This window comes from Oncorhynchus nerka, linkage group LG17 (genome assembly GCF_034236695.1).
Source record: "Oncorhynchus nerka isolate Pitt River linkage group LG17, Oner_Uvic_2.0, whole genome shotgun sequence".
Lineage (NCBI taxonomy): Eukaryota > Metazoa > Chordata > Actinopteri > Salmoniformes > Salmonidae > Oncorhynchus > Oncorhynchus nerka.
This window is the reverse complement of record NC_088412.1, coordinates 51,750,310-51,776,243: the sequence shown is the minus strand read 5'-3', so window position 1 is coordinate 51,776,243 and position 25,934 is coordinate 51,750,310. Positions and strand designations below refer to the sequence as shown.

The window sequence follows — 25,934 nt, the reverse complement described above, 5'->3', positions numbered from 1 at the left end:
TTTTTTTGCCACATGTGCCCAATACAACAAGTGTAGACTACCGTGAAATGCTTACTTACAAGCCCTTAAACAGTGCAGTTCAAGAAGAAGGAAATATTTATCAAGTAGGATCAAATAAAAAGTATCACAATAAGAATAACAATAACGAGGCTATATACAGGGGGTACCGAGTCCGTGTGCAGGGGTACAGGCTAGGTAATCTGTACATGTAGGTGGGGGTGAAGTGACTATGCATACGTAACAAACAAACAGCGAGTAGCAGCAGTGTACAAGGAGTGGTGGGGGGTCAATGTAAATTATCCGGTGGCGATTTTTATGAATTGTTCAGCAGTCTTATGGCTTGGGTGGGTAGAAGCTGTTGAGGAGCCTTTTTGTCCTAGACTTGGCGCTCCGGTACCACTTGCCACGCGGTAGCAGAGAAAACAGTCTATAACTTGGTGACTGGAGCCTCTGACAATTCTATTGGCTTTCCTCTGATACTGCCTATTATATAGGTCCTAGATGGCAGGAAGCTTGGCCCCAGTGATGTACTGGGCCGTTCGCACTACCCTCTGTAGAGCCTTACAGTCGGATGCCGAGCAGTTCCCATACCAGGCGGTGATGCAACTGGTCAGGATGCTCTTGATGGTGCAGCTGTATAACCTTTTTGAGGATCTGGGGGCCCATGCCAAATCTTTTTAGTCTCCTGAGGGGGAAAAGGTTTTGTTGTGCCCTCTTCACGACTGACTTGGTATGTTTGGACCATGATAGTTCATTGGGGATGTGGACACCAAGGAACTTTTAAATCTCGAACCGTTCCACTACAGCCCCATCGATGTTAATGGGGGCCTGTTTGGCCCGCATTTTCCTGTAATCCACAATATGTTCCTTTGTCTTGCTCACATTGAGGGAAAGGTTGTTGTCCTGGCACCACACTGCCAGTTCTCTGACGACCTCCCTATAGGCTGTCTTGTCGTTGTCGGTGATCAGGCCTACCACTGTTGCATTGTCAGCAAACTTAATGATGGTGTTATAGTAGTGTTTGGCCACGCAGTCGTGGGTAAACGGGAAATACAGGAGGGGACTAAGTACACTGGGGGGCCCCATTGTTAAGGATCAGCATGGCAGATGTGTTGTTGCCTACTCTTACCACCTGGGGGTGGCGCATCAGGAAGTCCAGGATCCAGTTGCAGAGGGAGGTGTTTAGTCCCAGTCCTTAGCTTAGTGATGAGATTTGTGGGCACTATGGTGTTGAATGCTGAGCTGTAGTCGATGAACAGCATTCTCACATAGGTGTTCCTTTTGTCCAGGTGAGAAAGGGCTGTGTGGAGTTCGATTGAGATTGCGTCATCTGTGCATCTGTTGGGGCGATACGCAAATTGGAGTGGGTCTAGTGTGTCCTGGAAATCCATCTGGACCAGTGGCTTTGTGAATGTTGACCTGTTTAAAGGTTGTGATCACATCGACTACCGAGAGTGTTATCACATAGTCATCCAGAACAGTTGGTGCTCTCGTGCACGCTTCATTGTTGCTTGCCTCGGAGAGAGCATAAAAGGCATTTAGCTCGTCTGGTTGGCTCACGTCAATGGGCAGCTCGCGCCTGGGTTTCCCTTTGTAGTCCGTAATAGTTTTCAAGCCCTGCCACATCCGACGAGCGTCAGAGCCGGTGTAGTAGGATTCATTTTTAATCCTGACTTGATGCTTTCCTTGTTTGATGGTTCGTCTGAGGGAATAGTGGGATTTCTTATAAGAGTCCGGATTAGTCTCCCGCTCCTTGAAAGCGGCAGCTCTAGCCTTTAGCTCGATGCGGATGTTGCCTGTAATCCATGGCTTCTGGTTGGGATATGTACGTACAGTCACTGTGGGGACGACGTCATCGATGCACTTATTAATGAAGCCGGTAACTGATGTGATATACTCCTCAATGCCATTGGATGAATCCAGGAACATATTCCAGTCTGTGCTAGCAAATCCGCGTCAGCTGACCACTTTCATATTGAGCGAGTCATTGGTACTTCCTGCTTTAGTTTTTTGTTGTTGCTTGTAAGCAGGAATCAGGAGGATATAATTATCCTATTATATCAGGGTATCAGACCCTTTACTCAGTACTTTGTAGCAATTACAGCCTCAGCCAGCCTCGCCTTTGGCAGCAATTACAGCCTCGTCTTCTTGGGTATGACTCTACAAGCTTGGCACACCTGTATTTGAGGAGATTTTCCTATTCTTCTCTGCAGATCCTCTCAAGCTCTGTCAGGTTGGATGGGGAGCATCGCAGCACAGCTATTTGCAGGTCTCCAGAGATGTTCGATAGGGTTCATGCCTGGGCTCTGGCTGGGACACTCTAGGACATTGAGACTTGTCCCAAAGCCACTCCTGCGTTGTCTTGGCTGTGTTTAGGGTCGTTGTCCTGTTGGAAGGTGAACATTCGCCCCAGTCTGAGGTCCTGAGTGCTCTGGAGCAGGTTTTCATCAAGGATCTGTCACAATAGTTCAATCTCGTTTTCTTCCAACCAGAGAATCTGAGAAACAAGGTGCTTCCTTCCTTTTCCTGCCGAAAACATGATGCACCTGAGCACAAGGTGCCGTTTGGGCTGCCATGTGCCTTTGAGCCACTCCTCAGTAAATCTGGCCACTCTACCATAAAGGCCTGATTGGTGGAGTGCTGCAGTGATGATTGTCCTTCTGGAAGGTTCACCCATCTCCACAGATAAACACTGGAGTTCTATCAGACTGACCATTTGGGTACTTGGTCACCTCCCTGACCAAGGCCCTTCTCCCCCGATTGCTCAGTTTGGTCGGGCGGCCAGCTTTAGGAAGAGTCTTGGTGGTTCCAAACTTCTTCCATTTATGAATGATGGAGGTCACTGTGTTCTTGGGGACCTTCAATGCTGCAGACATTTTTTGGTACCCTTCCCCAGATCTGTGCCTCGACACAATCCTGTCTCAGGATTCCTTCCACCTCATGGCTTGGTTTTTGCTCTGACATGCACTATCAACTGTGGGACCTTACATCGACAGGTGTCGGCCTTTCCAAATCACGTCCAATCAATTAAATTTACCACAGGTGGACTGAGTTGTAGAAACATCTTATGGATGATCAATGAAACAGGATGCACCTGAGCTCAATTTCGCAAAGTGTGTGAATACTTATGTGAATAAGGTATTTTTATTTTTTCGATTAAATAAATGTGCAAAAAATGAATAAATGCTTTCACTTTCTCATTATGAGGTAATGTGTGCAGATTGATAAGGGGAAAAAAACTAATTTAATTCATTTCAGAATACGATTGTAACATAACAAAATGTGGGGTCTGGATATGTTTCGAATGCACTGATTTTTGAATACATCTCATACTTCCTTCTCATTAGTTTAGTTCAACTCTGTTATGGTATTGTAAACAAACACAGCTTCAAAACATGGTTAAAAATGGATGGTCAGTCCTTGCATCTATAGCTCTGCCTATGTATTTGAGTGGTTGCATTTGTTCAATCATTTCAGAGACCTTGTGTTTTGAGTGGCTCCATCCCCGGCCGAGTCATACCAAGGACTGTAAAAATAGTACCCGGTGCATATCTGCTTAGCACTCAGCATTAATTAGACAGATTGGGGTAAGTCCCTGCAATAGACTAGCGTCCTGTCCAGGGGGTATACAAGCTGCCTCACGCTACATAAACAGAAGATAGGCTCCACGATGAGCAGTCTTATCAGCTTGGGCTACTTTACTACATTTCTCCAGCCCCAACTCTCAGCTGTTTACTCCTCCCCCTTGTTATTTGAATCCCAGATTGCTCTGTTGTCAAAATACGTGTATAAGGGAACCAAGATCACAATGATACTTTTCAAACAGACAAATTTCCTTTATTTTTTAAAAGAGTAAAATATTTTTTTTATAGTGGATTCTATCAAGGGCCGATGGAACTAGCTACTAGCTAGCTTGCTAAATCTGCCACATTTACAGAAATGTTGAATGATGTTCATTTCTCCCTGTCAAATAAATGTTATAAATTAAATCTTCTCCACGCTTTTTTAACCAGTCTTCTACTGAGGAGAGGAGAATCTGCCGAGGAAGAGGATGCTTTTGCTCTTGTTATGCCTGATGAAGAAAAGGAAGGGATGGTCAGCTGTGAAGTGTTCCTCTCGGATCATACAGAACGCTACTATCCCAGCAGTGGCGGCGGCAGCCTCCGTCCCCTCCTCGTTCACCTCCACAAAGGCCTTATGGGCCACCGTAGACAGGAAGAGCCCCCCCTCCCCGTTCATCCCAGACAGGTCGGCCCTGCCCCCCTCAAACACGTCCTTCATGCCCAGCTGGGTCAGGGGCTCGTTCAGCTCGTAGTCCTCCTCCAGTTTAAACTTGGGCAGGTGAACTATGACCTCTGTGCCGGTGTCCATGTTGTCCCTGCTGGTCCACTCGTCCAGTTTCTCCATGGTCAGCTCTCTCTCCAGCTAAAATTATACATACAGTTAAAACCCAGTCAGTATAGAAAGAAGGTGAAACACACACAGTTGAAACCCAATCAGTGTAGAGAGGCGTAGCAGCATTGACACTCCTACAGGTGATAGATGATACTGTAGTAGTGGGATTTTCAGCAGCCTACCCGGGCCTGAGCCAAGTCCACCACCTAGTGGCAAATGATGTGTGGAAAATGCTAATATAGGTACCATGACTTGCATTGGATTTTGCCACAAATGCTAAAACGTTAGCATTTGGAAACCAGGGAAACAAAACCAACGCATGGAATGCTGTCACAGTGGTTCTTCTATAAAAGGTTAGAGTTTAGGCCGAGACCGTTAGTGGTAGATTCTGTCATTGCACCACACTATCACAAGGGGTAATTAGAACGCTGATCTCTCGGTCGTCTAAACTATGGCACAAATTGACTATCTTTTTGAAGAATTAATGGAAATATTTACAGTCTGAGAGTCTCTCTTCTCTGGCACTAGAGAGAACTTAACTCCAGGACCATCGACTGAGGATTTTTTTTTAAATAGGCAGGGTGGGCTTTTGGTTTCTCTCTCTCTGAAAACAGAAATAAATCATTCTAAATAAAAAACGGGCTTTATTTACCACCGTGTGAAAGAGTGATAGCCCCTCTATACAAAGTGAGTTTCTGAAACACGGAGTCCTTCTTTGCTGATGTGAAGAAGAAACGGAATGAAAGAGTCAGCATTTTGTCAGTATAAAGCTGAGTGACTCACTCATTCATGGCTTTGGATCTAAATAAATAAGTACCAACACTCTTTCTGATAGTCTTTAAAAATACATACAAGTTAATCTGCTCATGTTGTGCGTGTTCAATTATTCGTGACATTGTGGTTGCAATGAAGAATATAAACTAAATCAATCGTATAATAATGAATAATCAGACTCATGTTGCTTTTTTTCCCTTCTCATTTATTTTATCTCCAGCACTGCGTCACCCTCCGCCTCATGGCCTCAAACTGCACCATTTTGTTTCTCTCCGTCGTCCACACGCACTTTAAACATTTGGATAATAAAGCATTGAAAGGCTGACATTGGTTGATTTTAGTACTTCTAACAGCCAAAATTCTCATTTTTAACATTCCCAGAAGGCATGGATTATTATACACTATTGCAGGCCTAAAACCTACGGGTTTAATCTTCTGAATTAATGATTATATTGAAGACAGAAGCCGTCTCTTAATGAGTTTCGAAAGCCGATCTGTTATCCAGCGATTATTATTAACCCTGCATTCTAATTATATAAAAGCCCCTTAGATATTCTCACAGACCAGATTTGCCCTAACGAAAAAGGCCCTTAGATCTAAATTTAGAATCCTCCAATCCTCTAAATTGGAGGGAGTACAGTATTTGTTCATCAACATCTTTATGCTTTTGTCAATAAAATAACGATAAAAATACTCTTTCAAAATGTAGATGTTCATTTCAACTACTGTATATCTCAGCTACATAATCCCCAATTCTAACAGTATTTTTTAAATGTCTCCAGTAGATTTTCCGTTCCTCCTGAAATACATAATCTGCTCACTCCTGGTCATTCTCAACCGACCCAACCATCCACGGAGATCAGTGGACAAAGAGCTGTACAACAGACAACAGAAAAAAATACATTGGTTCCCAAAAAAGTGGTTCGTTTAGCTAGATTCTTAAAATGTGTTTCTGTACGCAGCATTTGCGTGTTTGTAGTCACTTTTAATATTAATTTATCTACCGTTTATTCCATAGGCCACTGTAATCGATGGTGGGCTCAGGGCTGTACCGTTCGGCTCATCTGATGAAGATGCACATGGATCAGATTCAAACTTTGAAGACTGAGATGAAGTCATTGAAGGCAGACCAGCAGAAAGAGAAACATTCTCTGAGGGATACGAGAGATACGGGTGACAGCTGATCCATTGATCCAGAGCCAGGCGGTATTGGCGGAGAGTCAGGTGGAGAATGACACGTTGAGGAACGAGATGGAGTCGCAATCCATGCCAGGCACACCTGTGAGCTCTGGAACTCCACCTCTGACAGGCAGAGTCAACATATGTGGCGGGTTCGTCAGGTCGTCGGTTCACACTGACATTTCCATTCCTCTTCTGACAAGAAAACTTGACGAACTGCTCACCAGGCACAGCAAGGGCCGTCCGGACCGTTATGCTGTTCTGCTATTCCAAGGATGTGTAACCGAAGAGAGATACCTTCTAGCGGACACAGAATACCAACTGGGATGGATCCCGAGACAAATGTGGCTTACCAGTGAACCTCCGGGTGTGTCTCAGAAGTTTCTGTCCTTGACTGATGGAACACGACAAAGCATTAAAGACAGAGTTAATGAGTACTTGAGGTCACAGAGAAAGTCTGGACATGGCCTGCTCTTCCTTACGTAAGGAATTAGGCACTTTACCATGTTTACTATGTACTATAGGCTATGTTTACTTGTCAGACTGCACAGTAGCTTAATAAACATACATTTTAAAACAGTAAAAAAAACAAATCTAATTCAATAATATATTTGTACCACTGTAGATGCTGTTTTTATTTAAAGTAGTTATGTACAGCTGGAGGAATTTTGAAAACATGTTTTCAAACACTTGTTTTTCACAAAAGGATACTCTACTAGCTTGGCTAGGTGTGAAAAATCCCCAAATTTGTGCCACCCTGCATTATAATTGTATAAAAGCCCCTTAGATATTAATTTAGAATCCTCTAAATGTAATACGATTTACATGGACATTTTATTGATCTGCTAGTATTTTCATTTCGAGATTCCGGTAAACTCTGATGTTTCCTTTAATGTGTCCTACCAATTATTATTGGATTATTCACCATGGCAACAAACTAAATGTATTTATTAGTTAGGTTGGCTTTTGTGGAGATCAGACTATTTTCATTTGCAAGGATATTTGTGCATTTTTGACAAAATGTAAATCAGAACAAATACTTATGTCACTTTTATCATATTCCTGTTGCTATATGGGCATACTAGAAATGTGTATGTAACTTTCTTCACCAGTTCCCTTACCACTTTTTGTGTGATTAGCCTACCCATTGGTGTAACTGTAATGTTAATTATCTTGAGAGGAACTATGGTGTGTTATTTTTCTCTTATTGTCAATTGTGTATAGAGATTGTTGACATTAGTGTTTAATGTAACATTGTTTATTGGATTTACATTGTAGTAATGTTCTATTTCTTGTATCCTGTTTCCCTCTGTACACAGACCACATGTATACTCTGCTTCATCATTAAACTCCTAGACTGGTCTTCTGTGTCTGTCAGCACTCTTTGACCAGAGTGCAGTACAGTATCCGTTTACTCCCAGAGGCCTATCCACACATTAGACCAGAAATTAGACCAGCACCAGACGCTGTTTTAATAATATAACTTACTTTGAACGAAAGCCAGGAATGAGTAAGTCAATCAGCCCTATGCTGTTCCTGCTTCTGTTGTCTATTCTCATTGCCCTGTTGGTTTCGTCAGACTGCACAGTAGCCTAGTCAACATATTCATTTTAAAACAGTTTTTTAAAACCCAATTCAATAATATATTTGTACCACTGTAGATCCTGTGTTTTTTTTTTTTTTTTGAATACAGTTGATTAACAGTTGGAGACATTTTGAAAACATGTTTTCAAACACTTGTTTTTCACACAAGTGTAGCAAGTTGTTAATAACAACGTTTACACTCCGAGAATGAGAATGGTAAATGACTGTAATTAAAAAAATGTATTTAATACAAAAGAAGCCATCCCCCGAGGATGGGCTATTAGCAGGACAATAGGGAAGGAGGGTAGGGGGAACCAAAGTATTTAAAGACATTGCACAGTAGCCTAATAAACATATGCATTTCGAAATAGTACCAAAAAAAATGAATTCATTAACATATTTCTACCACGGTAGATGCTGTGTTTTTGGTTGATGGCCAATATTAAAACAGTCAAATGCATTTTAGTGAATTCAATCTCTTTAGCTGACATGTTGTGATTTATTCATTGTTGAATTATTTAAGCCTCCTTTCTCTTTGTGCTGGAGTTCTTGAATACAAAAGAAGCCTTCCACCCTTGATAGGCTATCAGCAGGACAATAGACACTTGCCGAGTTTAGGGACTTTAAATGTAGTAATGGATGTTTGCGAGGCATGTCACCTCTCCCATACTTTTGCATAGCCCCACCAAATGCACTGTTGTCTAACCACATCTGGATGGATCCATAACAAATTACTATGGGCATACATATCACTGAATAACAGAACTAGTGGAATAAAGTGGAATAAAGTAGGCTAAAGAAGGCAACAAATTGTTGCTTACTGAAACTCCCAAAGTCATCCAATTGTTATAATAGGATTTGAAGCAATAGCCTACCCACGTGTGGTATTTCAGCACCATTTTGTGCTGCTCTGAGACAAGCATGGGGACTGGGCTTGATAAATCAATGAGATTTTATTTTTTAATTTGATCTCCGTTTGGGTATTGGTTAGCCTACAATTAGGGTTGGAAATGTTAGGATTATTTTTGCTCTTCACTCGCAGTCACTTAGTAGCCTAGGCCTACTCCCGACCGGTCACGTTGTACAGCGCCATATTTTCTTAATATTAAAAACCGTCAAATGCATTCCTGAATTCAATCGCTTTAGCCGACATGTTGAGGTTTATTCATTGTTTAAATATTCATGGCTCATGGCTATAACATGGCTTATTTAAAGTTATAACTAAAATGCTTGAATGCATGTAAAGACATGTAAGACGTGATGACACGCACAAATTAACTAATGATTGATTGATATACTGTATATTGAAGTAGGCCTGTATGCCAATAAGTAAGTTATGCTATAACAGCTCTTAAGGACTCTTAAGTCTACAGCGCCATGTCATTTCAATAACTTAACTTCTCAAAGATGCCCTCTGGTGGTCAAACTAGCATTAATGGCAACAATGGCTGACACTTAAATAACGTGCCATAGGATTCTGTGGCACCCCACAAGCTGTGTTGCAGTATGACACAACTTTCAAAGGAAGAACCACTGTACCTTGACCATAGTCTGTTTTCATGGTAAGGAAACCAATGTAATTTTGTAATTTGGGTGAAGTATCACTTTAACTATAGGAGGTTTTGTAGTGTATTGAACAGAGGGACAGCGAAGCGAACCCGGTTGCTGGCATGAAAGGCAAACCCCCCTACGCATCGAGCCAACAGGGTGAACCCACTTTGTGGGATTTGTAACATGGCTCATTAGTAAGGGTTTCTTCAGTAGTGTGAAAAGGTTACAGGAGGCTGTGTATACCTTCATTAGGGGATCAGATCCATCAGTGGCCTCCTCAGGTAGCAGGACAAACATACTGAGCTCCTCGTCCACATACGGAAGCTCCACGATCTGGAGGTTATAGTCTGGGACGTAGTTAAAGGGGAACTTCTTCATCTGGTGCATCATCTGAACTGGCTTGCTTTCATTCTGAAAAATCACAGAATATAACAGACAAGGAGAATGAGTTCATCTGACCACCATATAATTCACAATAGGCCTATACAGTGTAACTTGAAGGTTTGTTTTGTCTCTTGGATGACATACACATGTCAAATCTTTGCCTGTACCATTGCTATAAATAAGGCCCATTTAAAGTGAGCTTTTGAATCCTTTTTGTTTTAATATACATTTTCATCATATCTTCTAGTAGTGTAGTATATAATTATATTATAATTCCATTATTGAATTACTCAGCATAGATATCTATCTAAATATTATTAGATATCTATCTAAATACCTGGTTTAGTTTGAAGGGCATCTCTTTGGTGTCTTTTTGGTCAAATCGATTCAGCCAGTTTCCTTTGAAGTAGATGGCGTTGACTAGAGCCAACCTTGTCATAGCACTGACTGTCCCCGGCTTCAGCAGATCTTTGATTCTATCTGTAAACACACAAACACACATGCACGTACACACACACAATGAAACAATCTAAAACAAGAAGTACCATATGGTTCTAATTATGTAATTTAAGCAAAGACACATTTATTCATATTTAGTTGAGTTCCATGTTAGCTGATCCTAGTTACAGATCTGATGGTTCAATCAATCAAATGTATTTATAAAGCCCATTTTACATCAGCAGATGTCACAAAGTGCTTATTATACAGAAACCCAGCCTAACACCCTAAACAGAAAGCATTGCAGATGTAGAAGCACGGTGGCAGCAAAAACAGCCTAGAAAGGCAGGAATCTAGGAAGAAACCCAGAGAGGAACCAGGCTTTGAGGGGGTGGCCAGTTCTCTTCTGGCTGTGTATGCATTTGTAAATAAATATATATTGTATTTATGTTGTGTTTTTTCCTCCCTGTATTGCACTACATATTTCCCAATTTAGACAATATACAGTACCAGTCCAAAGTTTGGACACACCTACTCATTCAAGGGTTTTTCTTTATTTTTACTATTGTCTACATTGTAGAGTAATAGTGAAGACATCAACACTATGAAATAGTACATATAGAATCATGTATTAACCAAAAAAGTGTTAAACAAATCTAACTATATTTTAGATGTTAGATTCTTCAAAGTAGCCACCCATTGCTTTGATGACAGCTTTGCACACTCTTGGCATTCTTTTCCAACAGTCTTGAGTTCCCACACAGGAGGAGCACTTGCTGGCTGATTTTACATCACTCTGCGGTCCAACTCATCCAAACCATCTCAATTGGGTTGAGGTCATGTGATTGTGGAGGCCAGGTCATCTGATGCAGCACTCCATCACTCTCCTTGGTCAAATAGCTCTTACACTGCCTGGAGGTGTGTTTGGGGTCATTGTCCTTTTGAAAAACAAATGATAGTCCCACTAAGAGCAAACCAGATGGGATGGCGTATCGCTGCAAAATGCAGGATCTCTTATACACTATTTTAGGCCCAGCTGTTGGAACTTTCCTGAATCTAGCCACTATATCTTGATCACTGCATCCAATGGGTACGGATACAGCTTTAGAACAAAGTTCTACAGTATTAGTAAAAATGTGAAAGATACATGGGGATGATCTTGTTCCTGTAGTGTTTGTAAACACCTTGGTAGGTGTTGGTGTTGGTGTTGTTAGGCCCGAGACTTTGACAAATGTCTCTTCTTCTTATTGGTGTCCTTTAGTAGTGGTTTTCTTTGCAGCAATTTGACCACGAAGGCCTGATTCATGCAGTCTCCTCTGAACAGTTGATGTTGAGATGTGTATGTTACTTGAACTCTGTGAAGCATTTGAGGTGCAGTTAACTCTAATTAATTTATTCTCTGCAGCAGAGGTAACTCTGGGTCTTCCTTTCCTGTGTCGGTCCTCATGAGAGCTAGTTTCATCATGGCGCTTGATGGTTTTTACGACTGCACTTGAAGAAACTTTCAAAGTTCTTGACATTTTCCGGATTGACTGACCTTCATGTCTTAAAGTAATGATGGACTGTCATTTCTCTTTGCTTATTTGAGCTGTTCTTGCCATAATACAGTGGCTTGCGAAAGTATTCACCCCCTTGGCATTTTTCCTATTTTGTTGCCTTACAACCTGGAATAAAATTGATTTCTGGGGGGTTTATATAATTTGATTTACACAACATGCCTACCACTTTAAAGATGCAAAATATGTTTTATTGTGAAAAAAACAAGAAATAAGAAAAAAAAATGAAATCTTGAGTGTGCATAACTATTCATCCCCCCCAAAGTCAATACTTTGTACAGCACCTTTGGCAGCAATTACAGATGCAAGTCTCTTGGGGTATGTCTCTATAATCTTGGCACATCTAGCCACTGGGATTTCTGTCCATTCTTCAAGGAAAAACTGCTCCATCTCCTTCAAGTTGGATGTGTTTCGCTGGTGTACAGCAATCTTTAAGTAATACCATAGATTCTCAATTGGATTGAGGTCTGGGCTTTGACTAGGCCATTCCAATACATTTAAATGTTTCCCCTTAAACCCTTAAACCACTCAAGTGTTTCTTTAGCAGTATACTTAGGGTCATTTTCATGCTGTCCCAGTCTCAAATCTCTGGAAGACTGAAACAAGCTTCCCTCATGAATTTCCCTCTATTTAGCACCATCCATCATTGCTTCAATTCTGACCAGTTTCCCAGTCCCTGTCAATGAAAAACATCCCCACAGTATGATGCTGCCACCACCATGCTTTACTGTGGGGGTGGTGTTCTCGGGGTAATGAGATGTGTTGTGTTTGTGCCAGACATAGCGTTTTCTTGATGGCCAAGGAGTAAAAAAATCTCATCTGATCAGAGTAGCTTCTTCCATATGTTTGGGGAGTCTCCCACATGCCTTTGGCAAACACCAAATGTGTTTGCTTATTTTTTCTATAATAATGGCATTTTTTCTGGCCACTCTTCCGTAAAGCCCAGCTCTGTGGAGTGTACGGCTTAAAGTGGTCCTATGGACAGACACTCCAATCTCCGCTGTGGAGCTTTGCAGCTCCTTCAGGTTTATCTTTGGTCTCTTTGTTGCCTCTCTGATTAATGCCCTCCTTACCTGGTCTGTGAGTTGTGGTGGGAGGGCCTCTCTTGGCAGGTTTGTTGTGGTGCCATATTCCTTCAATTTTTTAATAATTTACTGTGGGGGTGGATTGTGAGTAAGTAACCGTAATATGTAACCGGTAACCTGCTTAAATGACTACTGATCCGTAGTGCTCACGTCTGTAGCCATGAAGTGCTTTGAAAAGATGGTCATGGCTCACATCGACACCATTATCCCAGACACTATAGACCCCCCTCCAATTCACTTACCACCCCAACAGATCCACAGATGATGCAATCTCTATTGCACTCCACACTGCCCTTTCCCACCTGGACAAAAGGAACAGCTACGTGAGAATGCTATTCATTGACTACAGCTCAGTGTTCAACACCATATTGCCCTCAAAGCTCATCACTAAGGTAAGGACCCTGGGACTGAACACCTCCCCCACTGGATTTAATGGTGCTTCGTGGGATGTTCAAAGTTTTGGATATTTTTCTATAACCCAACCCTGATCTGTACTTCTCCACAACTTTGTCCCTGACCTGTTTGGAGAGCTCCTTGGTCTTCATGGTGCCGCTTGCTTGGTGGTGCCCTTTGCTTAGTGGTGTTGCAGACTCTAGACCCTTTCAGAATAGGTGTATATATACTGAGATCATGTGACGGATGATGTGACACTTAGATTGCATACAGGTGGACTTTAGTTAACTAATTATGTGACTTCTGGGGTAATTGGATGCACCAGATCTTATTTAGGGGCTTCATAGCAAAGGGGATGAATAGATATGCACGCACCACTTTTCCGTTTAAAAAAAAAATATATATTTTTCATTTCACTTCACCAATTTGGACTATTTTGTGTATGTCCATTACATGAAATCCAAATAAAAATCCATTTAAATTACAGGTTGTAATGCAACAAAATAGGAAAAACGTCAAGGGGATGAATACTTTTGCAAGGCACTGTATGGACTTGGTATTTTACCAAATAGGGCTATCTTATGTATACCACCCCTACCTTGTCACAACACAACTTATTGGCTCAAACGCATTAAGAAGGAAAGAAATTCCAAATGAACTTTTAACAAGAAACACCTGTTAATTGAAATGCATTCCAGTTGACTACCTCATGAAGCTGGTTGAGAGAATGCCAAGAGTGTGCAAAGCTGCCATCAAGGCAAACGGTGGCTACTTTGAAGAATCTGAAATCTAAAATATTTGTTTAACACTTTTTTGTTTACTACATGATTCCATATGTGTGATTTCATAGTTTTGATGTCTTCACTATTATTCTCCAATGTAGAAAACAGAAAAAACAAGATATCCCCTGGAATGAGTAGTAGTGTCCAAACTTGTGACTGTTACTGTATGTGATTGATTAACTGAATCATTGATATGTTGAATGATCATACTCGCTGTCTGCTGCTCCACCCAGCCATTGATCTCTCCTCTGGCCTCCTCTGCTGCGCCGAGAAATCCACTGCCTTCATGTCTGCATGGTAGAACTTGTGGGTGGATTCTAAAAACTCCTACAGCAGAGTGAAACAGTTCAATTAGCATATAGAGGACAGTTAAACCAATAAGCAGAGAGAACAGTTCAATTAGCATATAGAGGACAGTTAAACCAATAAGCAGAGAGAACAGTTCAATTAGCATATAGGGAAACACGGTAGAACTTCTGGGGACAGTAATAGCAAAGCCAGTCTGTCTGTTTCAATAAAGCCCTATTCGCACAGGACTAGTATTACTAGAGAACATTGGGTATGTAATTATTACCTCAGCATATCCGTAAATGTGAAAAGATTGTATAGATTAGTAGCCTGTAAAGTGGTAGTGTGGCTGTTACTTGCTACTTGCATGAAAAGTATAGTTTATAGTGAAACTCACAGTCAGGAATTTGCAGGTCTTCTCTCCATACAGGCGATTGGCCAGTTTCAGGATGTAAGATGCAGAGGGAGAGTTGATATCTCCATTGAGTGTCTGGAAATCTGTGTGGATGTCTTTAGTCAAGTTGAATGACAGAACCTGGGGAGAATTCAGAGAGGAAAGATGGTTAAAGTGATGATAATGGTGGTTAGGGTTGCAAAACAACTGATCATTTACCAAAGTCACCAGACTTTGTGGTCATTTACAGTTAATCTATTGCAATTGATGGTAACTTTGGTAAATACTGTATACTTGAATAACTTTTTAAAAATGTATTCGTACAAAATATTCATTTTTATATCTGTGTCCATGTTGTCCATGAGTTTCTAATGGATAAACTATGAGAAAATAGCGTAATTAATTTAAAAAAAACAAATTCTAATTAACAATGGAATAATTTTCAACTTTTTTCACAACTGCCACCAGTTAAGTGCCAAAACATTTACAACAAAGACATGTTGACATAGCAAAATAAATAAAAGAGTATAAAAATATTTAATGCTGAACTCCTCATATTAAATACGAATGAACGCTACTCAACAAGTATTCTATATTTAGAATAGTATTTTACAGCATTTTGTCACATTTTAAAAACATTTTAAAATCCTCTTATTTTTTATTAATGTATATATTTTACATGATTAAAATGTCTAAATCATACCCAAGTTTCCTCAATTCTGGTAGTTTACTGGTAAACTTAGAAAGTTATCGGTAATATACCCTCGGTTTGCAACCCTTTGGGTTATGATGATGAAATGAATAAAGGTGACTAAATCAAGCCTGTGTGCAGATAAAGTGCAGTGTACATCTCGCACACAAAGAAATTGTTATGGTGTAATATGCTACTGTAAATGTAAATGTAAATATGTCCCAAATGGCACCCTATTATTCCCTGCCTATAGCCCTATGGGCCCTGGTCAAAAGTAGTGCACTATATAGGGAATAGGGTGCCATTTGGGAAAAAAGTAACCTGTGGGTTTATAGCCCTCTCCATGGTAACTAGCTGGACAGTGATACGTACGTAGATACTGCTTTGGTACGTTCCAAAGTACAAGTTGAGTAGCAATAGTCAGAGTTAGTCATGTCTTCCATCCATGTTACATGTAGCCTACTTTAAGGGTGTGTATGTGTGTCTATCTCTTTCAGTGCGTATCTGTGTGTGTGTGTGTGTGTGCGTGTGCCCATGTCTGTGTATCTGAGTATGTGTGCGTTACCTTTGCCATCTGAGCAGCTGTGTCTCCTTTAGCTCCCAGGTAGACCATGGCCAGAGCTGAGCTGATACTGAAGGGGGAGATGAAGACATTCCCTGTGTTGGTCTGACCCAGAGTGCGGTACAGCTCCAAGGCAAAGGCTGTGTTAGAGCTGCTGATAGAAACCATGGCTGATGACTGATCTGTCTGGAGAAAGGAGATTACAGTATTGTTTGACATATGCAGACTAATCAGATAATCAGATCTACACTGATTTTAATGTGACAATATGACATTTTGGAGCATCTTATGTGACCAAAATCTACTCCACACATCTCCCCACCACTAGTCTATTTAATTTTGGAAATCAAGTTATCATTGATCCTGCATGAATTCTGATCCAATTCACTCTAGTTTGGGCCTACACTGTATAGGCTACTCAATGACATTGACAATAGAGAAATAGATTTCAAGGCAGAATGTTATTGTTCATTTTAACCCAGTGTTCTTGCACCCTCACATACCAATTTCTACAGGTGTGTGCCTTTCTAAATCATGTCCAGTCAATTGAATATACCACTGGTGAACTCCATTCAAGTTGTAGAAGCATCTCAAATAAAATCAAATGTTATTAGTCACATGCGCAGAATACAACGCTTGGCCCCAGTGATGTACTGGGCCGTTCCACTACCCTCTGTAGTGCCTTGCGGTCGGAGGCCGAGCAGTTGCCATACCAGGCAGTGATGCAACCAGTCAGGATGCTCTCGATGATGCAGCTGTAGAACCTCAGGAGATCTGAGGACCCATCTCCTGAGGGGGAATAGGTTTAGTTGTGCCCTCTTCACGACTGTCTTGGTGTGCTTGTACCATGTTAGTTTGTTGATGATGTGGACACCAAGAAACTTGAAGCTCTCAACCTGCTCCACTGCAGCCCCGTTGTGGGAGAATGGGGGAGTGCTCGGTCGTCTTTTTCCTGTTTTTCACAATCATCTCCTTTGTCTTGATCACGTTGAGGGAGAGGTTGTTGTCCTGGCAGCACACAGCCTCACAAGAGTGATCAATGGAAACAGAATGCACCTGAGCTCAATTTCGAGTCGCAAAGGGTCTGAATACTTACGCATCTGTATTTCTGTTTTTCATTTTTTATACATTTGCAAAAATGTCTAACAACCTGTTTTCACTTTTTCATTATGGGGTATTGTGTGTAGATTGCTGAGGATTATTATTCTTTTTTTTTTTTTTAAACGTAATCAATTTTAGAATCGGGCTGTAACGTAACAAAATGTGGAAAAAGTCAAGGGATCTGAATACTTTCCGAATGCACTGTAGATTCAACAGCTAAAAGCTAAATGCATGTAGGCTACAAGTGTAGGCCTACAAATCATGCTACTGTAGTGTGCTTGGGATTAGGAAGACTAATATTTGTCACTTACCCGTTCTGCTTCTCTGTGTGTGAAAAGCTCCGACTGATTCCAGTGAAAGAGAAACGAAACAACAGAGAACTGCAAATAAGGAAATGTTCCGCCCAAGTCATCTGGTGCGTCCTTTAATATAGGCACTGCTCTACCGAGCCATAAAACTGGGTGGGGACTGAATACACAGGCCTGTCCACTTTGCGTAAGTCAGTTCGCCTATTGATATTGTCAGTAAGACTGAGTTCATTTTCACTAGGCTCCTACCTGCTGGACTTTGGTTCCTCTGCCGTACCTGCCCTGCTAAGATATAGGATGTCCAAGCAGGGAACCCACATTTCAGGATGACTTTAATGATTAACACATACACAACTTCAAAGCAGAGTCAGAGCAGACAGACGCCATTACCAGTCACACCTTGAATTTCCCATCAATATTAAGCCAGGTGACTTTTGTTCTCTCGGATACATTCCTGTCTTCTTCAACATGTAGCAGGCGGGTGAGTTTCTGTCTCAGTCCCGTTTTGGTTTTCACCCTTTTCTTTCTTATTTTTTACTTAAAAAAATATCTAACCTTTATTTAACTAGGCAAGACAGTTAAGAACAAATTCTTATTTACAATGACGGCCTTATCAGTCACTCCAAATGGGGTAATCCATGGTGACCAATGCAGAACAAACATGACTGATTCTCACTATCAATACCTTGCCCCGCCCTTCCTTTCCGCCCCTCTCTCTCTCTCTCTCTCTCTCTCTCTTGGCTGAGGTCACCCGTGCTCCCCGACAGTACCAAAATGAGGGAACCGACAGACAGAAAGGGGACATACAGACAGGGGGACAGAAACTGCCACACCTGATTCAGTTAGTCAAAGGCTTGATGATTAGTTGACTTATTGAATCAGGTGTGTCAGTTTAGCGTTACATTTTTGGGGGGAATGTCTGGGGGGGCCGAGGAGAGGGTTGGAAAACCCTGACGCTTTCTCACCTTGACTTAATTCCCTAATAATTCCAGCACCTTCACGCGTGAGAATACAATGAATAGTTAGTTCAATAGTTAAACAGCCCATAGTTAGTTAGTTAGCCCATAGTGCACGTCAGAGCAAAAACTAAACCATGAGGGTGAAGAAATTGTCCATAGAGCTCTGAGACCGGGTGGTATGATTGTAGCATTAAAGGTCCCCAAGAACACAGTGGCCTCCATCAAATGTTTTATTTATAAAAAAAAAAACTTTACCCCTTTTTCTCACCAATTTTGTAATATCGAATTTGTAGTTACAGTCTTGTCCCATCGCTGCAACTCCTCTAAGGACTCGGGAGAGGCGAAGGTTGAGAGCCATACGTCCTCCAAAACACGACCCTTCCACTGCTTCTCGACACACTGCTCGCTTAACCCGGAAGTCAGCCGCACTGTGTCAGAGGAAACACAGCTGGCGACCAAAGCCAGCTTGCAGGCGCCCGGCCTGCCACAAGGAAATCCCAGCCTGCCAAACCCTCCACTAACTCGGACGACGCTGGGCCAATTGTGCGCCGCCCCTTGGGTCTCCCGGTCATGGCTGTCTGTGACATAGCCTGGGATCGAACATGGGTCTGTAGTTACGCCTCAAGCACTGCGATGCAGTGCCTAAGACTGCTGCGCCATGCAAGTTTGGAACCACCAAGACTCTTCCTAGAGCTGGCCGCCCAGCCAAACTGAGCAATCGGAGGAGAAGGGCCTTGGTCAGGGAGGTGACCGTTAACCCGATGGTCACTCTGACAGAGCTCCAGAGTTCTTCTGTGGAGATGGGAGAACCTTACAGAAGGACAACCATCTCTGCAGCACTTCACCAATCAGGCCTTTATGGTAGAGTGGCCAGACGGAAGCCCCTCAGTAAAAAGCACATGACAGACCATTTTGAGTTTTCGAAACGCACCTAAAAGACTCCCAGACCATGAAAAACATGATTCTCTGGTCTGATGAAACCAAGATTGAACTCTTTGGCCTGAATGCCAAGCATCATGTCTGGAGGAAAACTGACACCATCCCTACAGTGAAGCATGGTGGTGGCAGCATCATGCTGTGGGGATGTTTTTCAGATGCAGGGACTGGGAGACTAGTCAGAATCAAGGGAAAGATGAACAGAGCATAGTACAGGGAGATGCTTGATGAAAACCTTATCCAGAGCGCTCAGGACCTCAGACTGGGGCGAAGGTTCACCTTCCAACAGGACAATGACCCTAATCACACAGTCATGACAACATAGGAGTGGCTTCGGGGCAAGTCCCTGAATGTTCTTGAGTGGCCCAGCCGGACATCTCTGGAGAGACCTGAAAATAACTGTGCAGCAACGCTCCTCATCCAACCTGACAGAGTTTGTGAGGATCTGCAGAGAAAAATACAGGTGTGCCAAGCTTGTAGTGTCATACCGAAGATGACTCAAGGCTGTAATCGCTGCCAAAGGTGCTTAAACAAAGTACTAAGTAAAGGGTCTGAATACTTATGTGAATGTCCTATTTTTTTTTTTTTATATAGCGAAAATGTTTTTTTTAAAAAAAACAAGTTTTTTCCTTTGTCATTATGGGCCATTATGGGTCTCTCCTGCGATGTTCGGTCGGTTTCAAGTCCAGCCTCTGGCTGGGCCACTCAAGGACATTTAGAGAAAGGGCTGTGGGACCACAAAATTTCGTCAGCCGGTGATTGTCAAGCAAACAACTGTCGTTCTCATGGTAATTGACCGTTAACTAACATAAACACATTCAGCATCTCTTGGCTTCCACATATTTGGAACATCTACATATTAAAAAGTAATACATCCATGCCTACATCGTCGCAGTACATCCATTATTTATTTTTGACAGACAGGTCTAAAAAAGCATGATATGCAGAAAATGTAGTCTATATCAGAACGACAGAATAGCATACTCTTGAGTTGTCCTTATGTTGGGTCCTGATCTGGCTATGCCAAATGGCTGTGTGCTACACTAGTTAATTTAGCTGACAATATTTGCTTACAATTCCGTGGCATTATTTTCTAGTATGAAGAATACAATTAAGCAAAGCTGAAAAAAAATCTAAAATATTTGAGTGTGCGTCCATGTGGCTATTCTTTGTTGAGCGGTGAACAAAATAATAGGTATTCCTATATGCTTAATTTAGAGTTACTAAATGTAACTTTAGTTGGCCTACAAATGTTGGGCTATATGTTTAGATTTTTAATACACTGTAAGGCTGCATGATGTGACTAATGATTATTTGAAAAAAGTCGCTTGAAAGGCATGAACTCTACTTTGTTTTTTGTGCAGGCTGTACATGTACATCAGTCACTCATTCACAAGTTGACAAGTGTTAGTAATTAGATATGTAGAAGGGTGAGCCGGTCAAGGATCGATTCAGACAAAGTGGTAAATTGTATGACAAGCGACAGTTTATTCAGAGTGAAGATATCTGGTACAGCGTAATTACGGCTCTTCCGTTAGCTCGTATGGAACAGCAGGCAAGAGGCCGTTAACAGTCAGCACACCCCTTATATGTGGAACAGAAAGTAGGTTGATTCTAGAAGATCGGATCTTTGGATTGGTTCAGGCTGGGTGTAGTCTGTAGTCTTCCGCCATTGGCTCAGTTGTCTGTCTGTCATCGTAGAATCCTCTTCGGGCACACAATGTTCGGCTAGAAAGGAGATTATGTGTGTGCGCTGGTTTGGCAGTTAGTGTGTAATGTGGGAGCTATCCTGTAGGGGACCCCACAGGCTTTACTGTGAGTTGTATCAATGTAATAGCAATAGGTTGGTCACCTGCATAAGAAATAGCATTTATTTACAAAACCCTCTCTTCACGTCTCACCAGAGACGTGACACAACCTAACTAGATCCAGACACAAAGAGAAACTTCTCCCAAAGGGACTATGAAATAAGGCACGGTATTAAACAGAAATAGATATATATGTATTACCATCATGTTCTCCATTCAATCCCACTATGTACTAAGTTGGCTACCAGCCACCTAGGAACTTAAAACCCTCATTTAACAGAGCGGAGAACAACAGCTCAAAATAAAAGTAAAATGATTGTCCACATAAGCCAACTTTTTCCCGCAGGAAAAAGTTGTGATTCCCTCTCTTCACATCTCCTAAGAGATGTGATATAGTCCAGATACATTACTCCAAGCAAAAACGAAAACATAATCCAAAAAGGAAAAATAGCCTAAACTAGGTAAGTCTATACGGAAATGGCCCACAAAGAAAAATAATTGCCCCCTCTTCCCATCCCAGATGGGACACGACATACAATGGAGAGCTTAATCAATAAAAGCAACTGGATCCCCCTCTTCCTACTCGGGCCTTAGATATAACTCTAGTAGTGAGTGAGCGAAATACATGGAATGCAGCAGCAGCCGCACAACACTAAAATGGCTGCAAAAACTGAAAGATGGGTCTCATGCTCCATACCGTTATCTCGCACCTGGCTCCTGTTATCTAACAAAAGACCGCTTGTTCTCGCAACCCCACGCTCTGAATGTGCCCTCCCTTCTGTATTTTTCCAGCATGAGAAAGTTCCATGGCCCTGATACTTTTAACAATGTTTCAAATCAGCTAGGTAGCATAACACATACATACATCCACACAAGGCAACAGCAGATAATATTCAATCATATATATGGTAATGGCTATAATGTAAAATAACCCCAAGGGTGTGAACAAAAATTCAGCAATGAATCATATAACAGTTACAAAGTTTAAACTACCTGCATGTCAAAAGAGAACAGCTCATTCAAAAACAGAACAAAATAAAATAGTGTGAAATTTAAGTCCCCCTTTTGACACCCGCTAGGGTGTCACTCATTATCCTTTATTTCAGCAGTCATAGCATTTCATGAAAATAATAAAAAGTTTATTGTTAATAACAAATGATATATGCTTTTGTTGTATGCTTTTGTTTCCCCCTTTTGTCACCCACAAGGGTGTCACTTATCAAAAACAGGATAAAACTTTATTGTTATTGACATGTAAGATGTAGGATAAAACTTTGGTCATGGAAAACAGAGTAAAGAATTATTAGAAACCATCTGGTCCTCTCAGCTACTCCTATCCTGTACCAGGTGGGCTCCTTGCCACCCAGGGACTCTAAACCTTCACAACAGGGAGAACAAACATACTGGAAAGAAAACCTATCATAAAAATGTATAACAAGGAACTGTGGTGGTGTAAAATTATTTTACTACCTCACCCACAGCATACCATGTGTCATCCTCAGTCAGTCCCATCCTCCCCTGAAAGCATGCTTCAGTATCGGCATCTCCAACTGGAGCATCAAGCAAAGACAGCATGCCTGAAGCCTTCACCACATCTGTAACAGATTTCTTAAAACACGGTATGATGCAAGCAGCACATCACATCAATAACAAATAATACAAGAATTAGGGTCAGAAATCCAGTAACCATCATACCAGTGTACTTACCAAACCAGAACAGACTCCTCCACCCCCCCGTGGACCTCATCTTAGCAGATAGTGCATCAAGCCCGCCTTAGATATACTACCATCTGGACTGGTATTATTAGGAATATACGTGCAACATTGTTCACCGAACATCTTGCAGACGTCCCCCTGACTGGCAAGAAGCATATCCCAGGCAAGTCTATTCTGTCTGGAAACCCCAAATGTGGCCTCAAGCTGTTCAGACATACCAGTGAGTGCATCACGGGAGTAATTCACAAAACGCTGTTGATTATAGTAGATATAATTAATCCATGCAGTCTGTCTAGCATCCACCATGGCTGGACCTATAGTAGGTAGTAAGTGCCAGAGTCCATCATTCCTACCCAAGGCCTGAAACTCATGAGGAAACTCCACTGGCACTCCCAACAGGTTAGTGTGTATGTCAACTACATCCTCTGTCCATGGAGCACTACATCTATGTCTCCCATGGGATGGAATGTTTTCAGGTCCCCTGGATACAGAACCCAACAGCTGTTCAGCAGCAACATCAACAATGGTCAGTGGAATTATCAAACTGGTCAGACCACACGTACCTTGCCATTCTCCTCTAAGAATGGGTCTCAGCACTCTTTTGGCTCCACACATCCACCACACATCAGCCAGACCACTAGTTTGGTTTAGGCCTGTAACTGGCCAAGTGGAATTAATGGTTATGTTACTACTGCAATCAGCTTCAGGCAATCTCCCATAATCAATGCCATTACCTGTCCCTGTGATGCACTCGTAATTGCCCCCATATACCCCAAGAGGCCCGATGAGGAGGTACTGCAGGAAACACAAGGCTCAAAGAGGAACAGAGGGTTGAATTGGGCTTAACCTGGTAAAAACTTCTCAGAATACACAACCACCCCTCTCCTTCTCCTACCGCAAATGGGTGTGTAGCCAGAACAGGTCTAGCATGACTACAAATAATGCAGTCCTTTCTTCTCAGGGTTTTAGCTGTGTACCTCATATAAGACAGCCACAAATTGTCCCTACTATCAAAACCAGTCTCAGTTCCTAATTGATCAATAGCCGAATAGTTTCTAACATTAATTACCTGAATGGTATTTTTAACACAGTGGTGGTAGAGGAGTGTGTCCGGTTGCCTCTGGTCTTGGCAGTACCTTAATAGAAAACACACCCATCATGTCTGTCCTCGTCCTTTGTAGTCCGAGGGTGTGAGTGCCTGCATCAGAGAGCTTAATAGTTTTGATGGTTAGTAGGATTTCATCACCTTTACAAAGTTCAACATTGCTCCCAGGTTTCCCCATATCATGGAAAACCTATCCACCCTTGTGGGATTCCCTATGCTATAAGGATACCCTCTTCTCCAATCCTAGAACTGTCCGAAATCGGTTATCATGTAATCTCTACTCTAACTTCCCGTCTACCCAGATCTAGGGATCTCTTATGCTTATTTTGGAACCAAATACACATCACTTAGCCGGAGCCAGACACATCTTCACTTCTATGAACAAAAACAGGGGTGATAGGACAGGGAGGGTTACTTCATTCGAGAGTTGTCCCCCGGAATTCTGTTAATACCAGTTCTTCTCCCGAACTCTGTTTATTGTCCGACAGTGAAAAAGTGTCTTACCCTTCCGCCGTGCGATATGAATCTGGGTAGCTCTTTCAGCTAGCTGTCACCAGGGGTCTTCTATGGTCCCCAAGCCTCTGGGACTGGATTGAGTGACTTCACCTGTAGTTCACCTGTAATGCATAAAATCCTGGACATACAGGCTTGGTTAACAAACAATTTCTCATATGTTTTATCTGATTATATCTTTAACTTCTATGCCCAATTGTTAGCTTACATTTTTTTATTTTTTTATTTTCTTATCCAATAGGCCCCATCCTATCCTAGACCACAATTTACCCATCCCCCTTTTGATACCTGACTCTGCCCAGGTATCAACCTTACCTACTCTAAATAATGACTTAGGTAAGATTAGTATATTATCCTTATGTCTGACATCATCATGAAGGAGCCCCTTTTAGTTTTCCACATGTCCAATTCTCCCTTGGGCGTCAATCCAGTACCAATTCCCTGTCAAGTTTCTTATCTACTTAAGAACTATCTGCGCTACTTATATATTTTCTTAAATATATATTTACCAATTTAAACCTTTTCTCTCATATCTCTCAAATATCACTAAGCTTCTAACTGTTTGACTTTATCTAAAATCATGTCTATGAGTGTCAATCTCTAAAGTCCTTACATTTCCTTAATCAACCTAACAATAATCCTAAATCATCACAGATGTCCTATATACCTGTTAAATGTAATACTATATATATATATATATTTTTTAAACTCCTAATAGTCAAAAAATTCAAAACAAATGCTTATCATATCAAAATCCTTCCTTCAAGGACCCTCAGTATTCTATCTGACAATAACATGAATTTAATATATGTTGCAAAGTGCAGAATTCCTTATCTACAGTAATTTATCACCCCTAAGAACTGAAACTTATTTTCTATGTAATTCCCTGCCCTATTGGCTTAATATATCTCCTATCCCAACCTTAATGTATCTTATCTTCCCCTATTTATTCTCAATGATAAATAGGATTATTTTTTCTCTGTTAATAGCCCATTCAAAAACTTCACAGCTAATGTTGTAAAACAGAATCCTGAACCACTTTCTCATTTGCAGTTCAAACAATAATTCTAACCTCCTAACCTAAACTCCTTTATAATATTTGTCACATGCGCCGAATACAACAGGTGTGGACCTTACAGTGAAATGCTTACTTTACAAGCCCTTAACCAACAATGCAGGTAAGAAAAATACCCCCCAAAATAAGAAATACAAGTAACAAATAATTAAAGAGCAGCAGTAAAATAACAATAGTGAGGCTATATACAGGGGGTACCGGAACAGAGTCAATGTGCGGTGTCACCAGTTAGTCGAGGTAATTGAGGTAATATGTACATGTAGGCAGAGTTATTAAAGTAACTATGCATAGATAATAACAGAGAGTAGCAGCAGTGTAAAAGAGAGGGGGGAATTGCAAATAGTCTGGGTAGCTATT

The 25,934-nt window shown here is 41.5% G+C and overlaps 1 protein-coding gene across 1 annotated transcript; it reads right to left on the bottom strand.

Moving 5' to 3' along the window:
* Positions 1-3,812: 3,812 nt before the first annotated feature.
* Positions 3,813-17,576, bottom strand: LOC115145397 (leukocyte elastase inhibitor-like). Its single transcript, XM_029686928.2, is given in 8 exon segments — positions 3,813-4,425; positions 9,727-9,894; positions 10,205-10,347; positions 14,332-14,391; positions 14,394-14,448; positions 14,807-14,944; positions 16,060-16,242; positions 17,469-17,576. Coding segments are annotated over 7 exon segments (1,137 nt in total). The 5' UTR covers positions 16,225-16,242; positions 17,469-17,576; the 3' UTR covers positions 3,813-4,017.
* Positions 17,577-25,934: the final 8,358 nt, after the last annotated feature.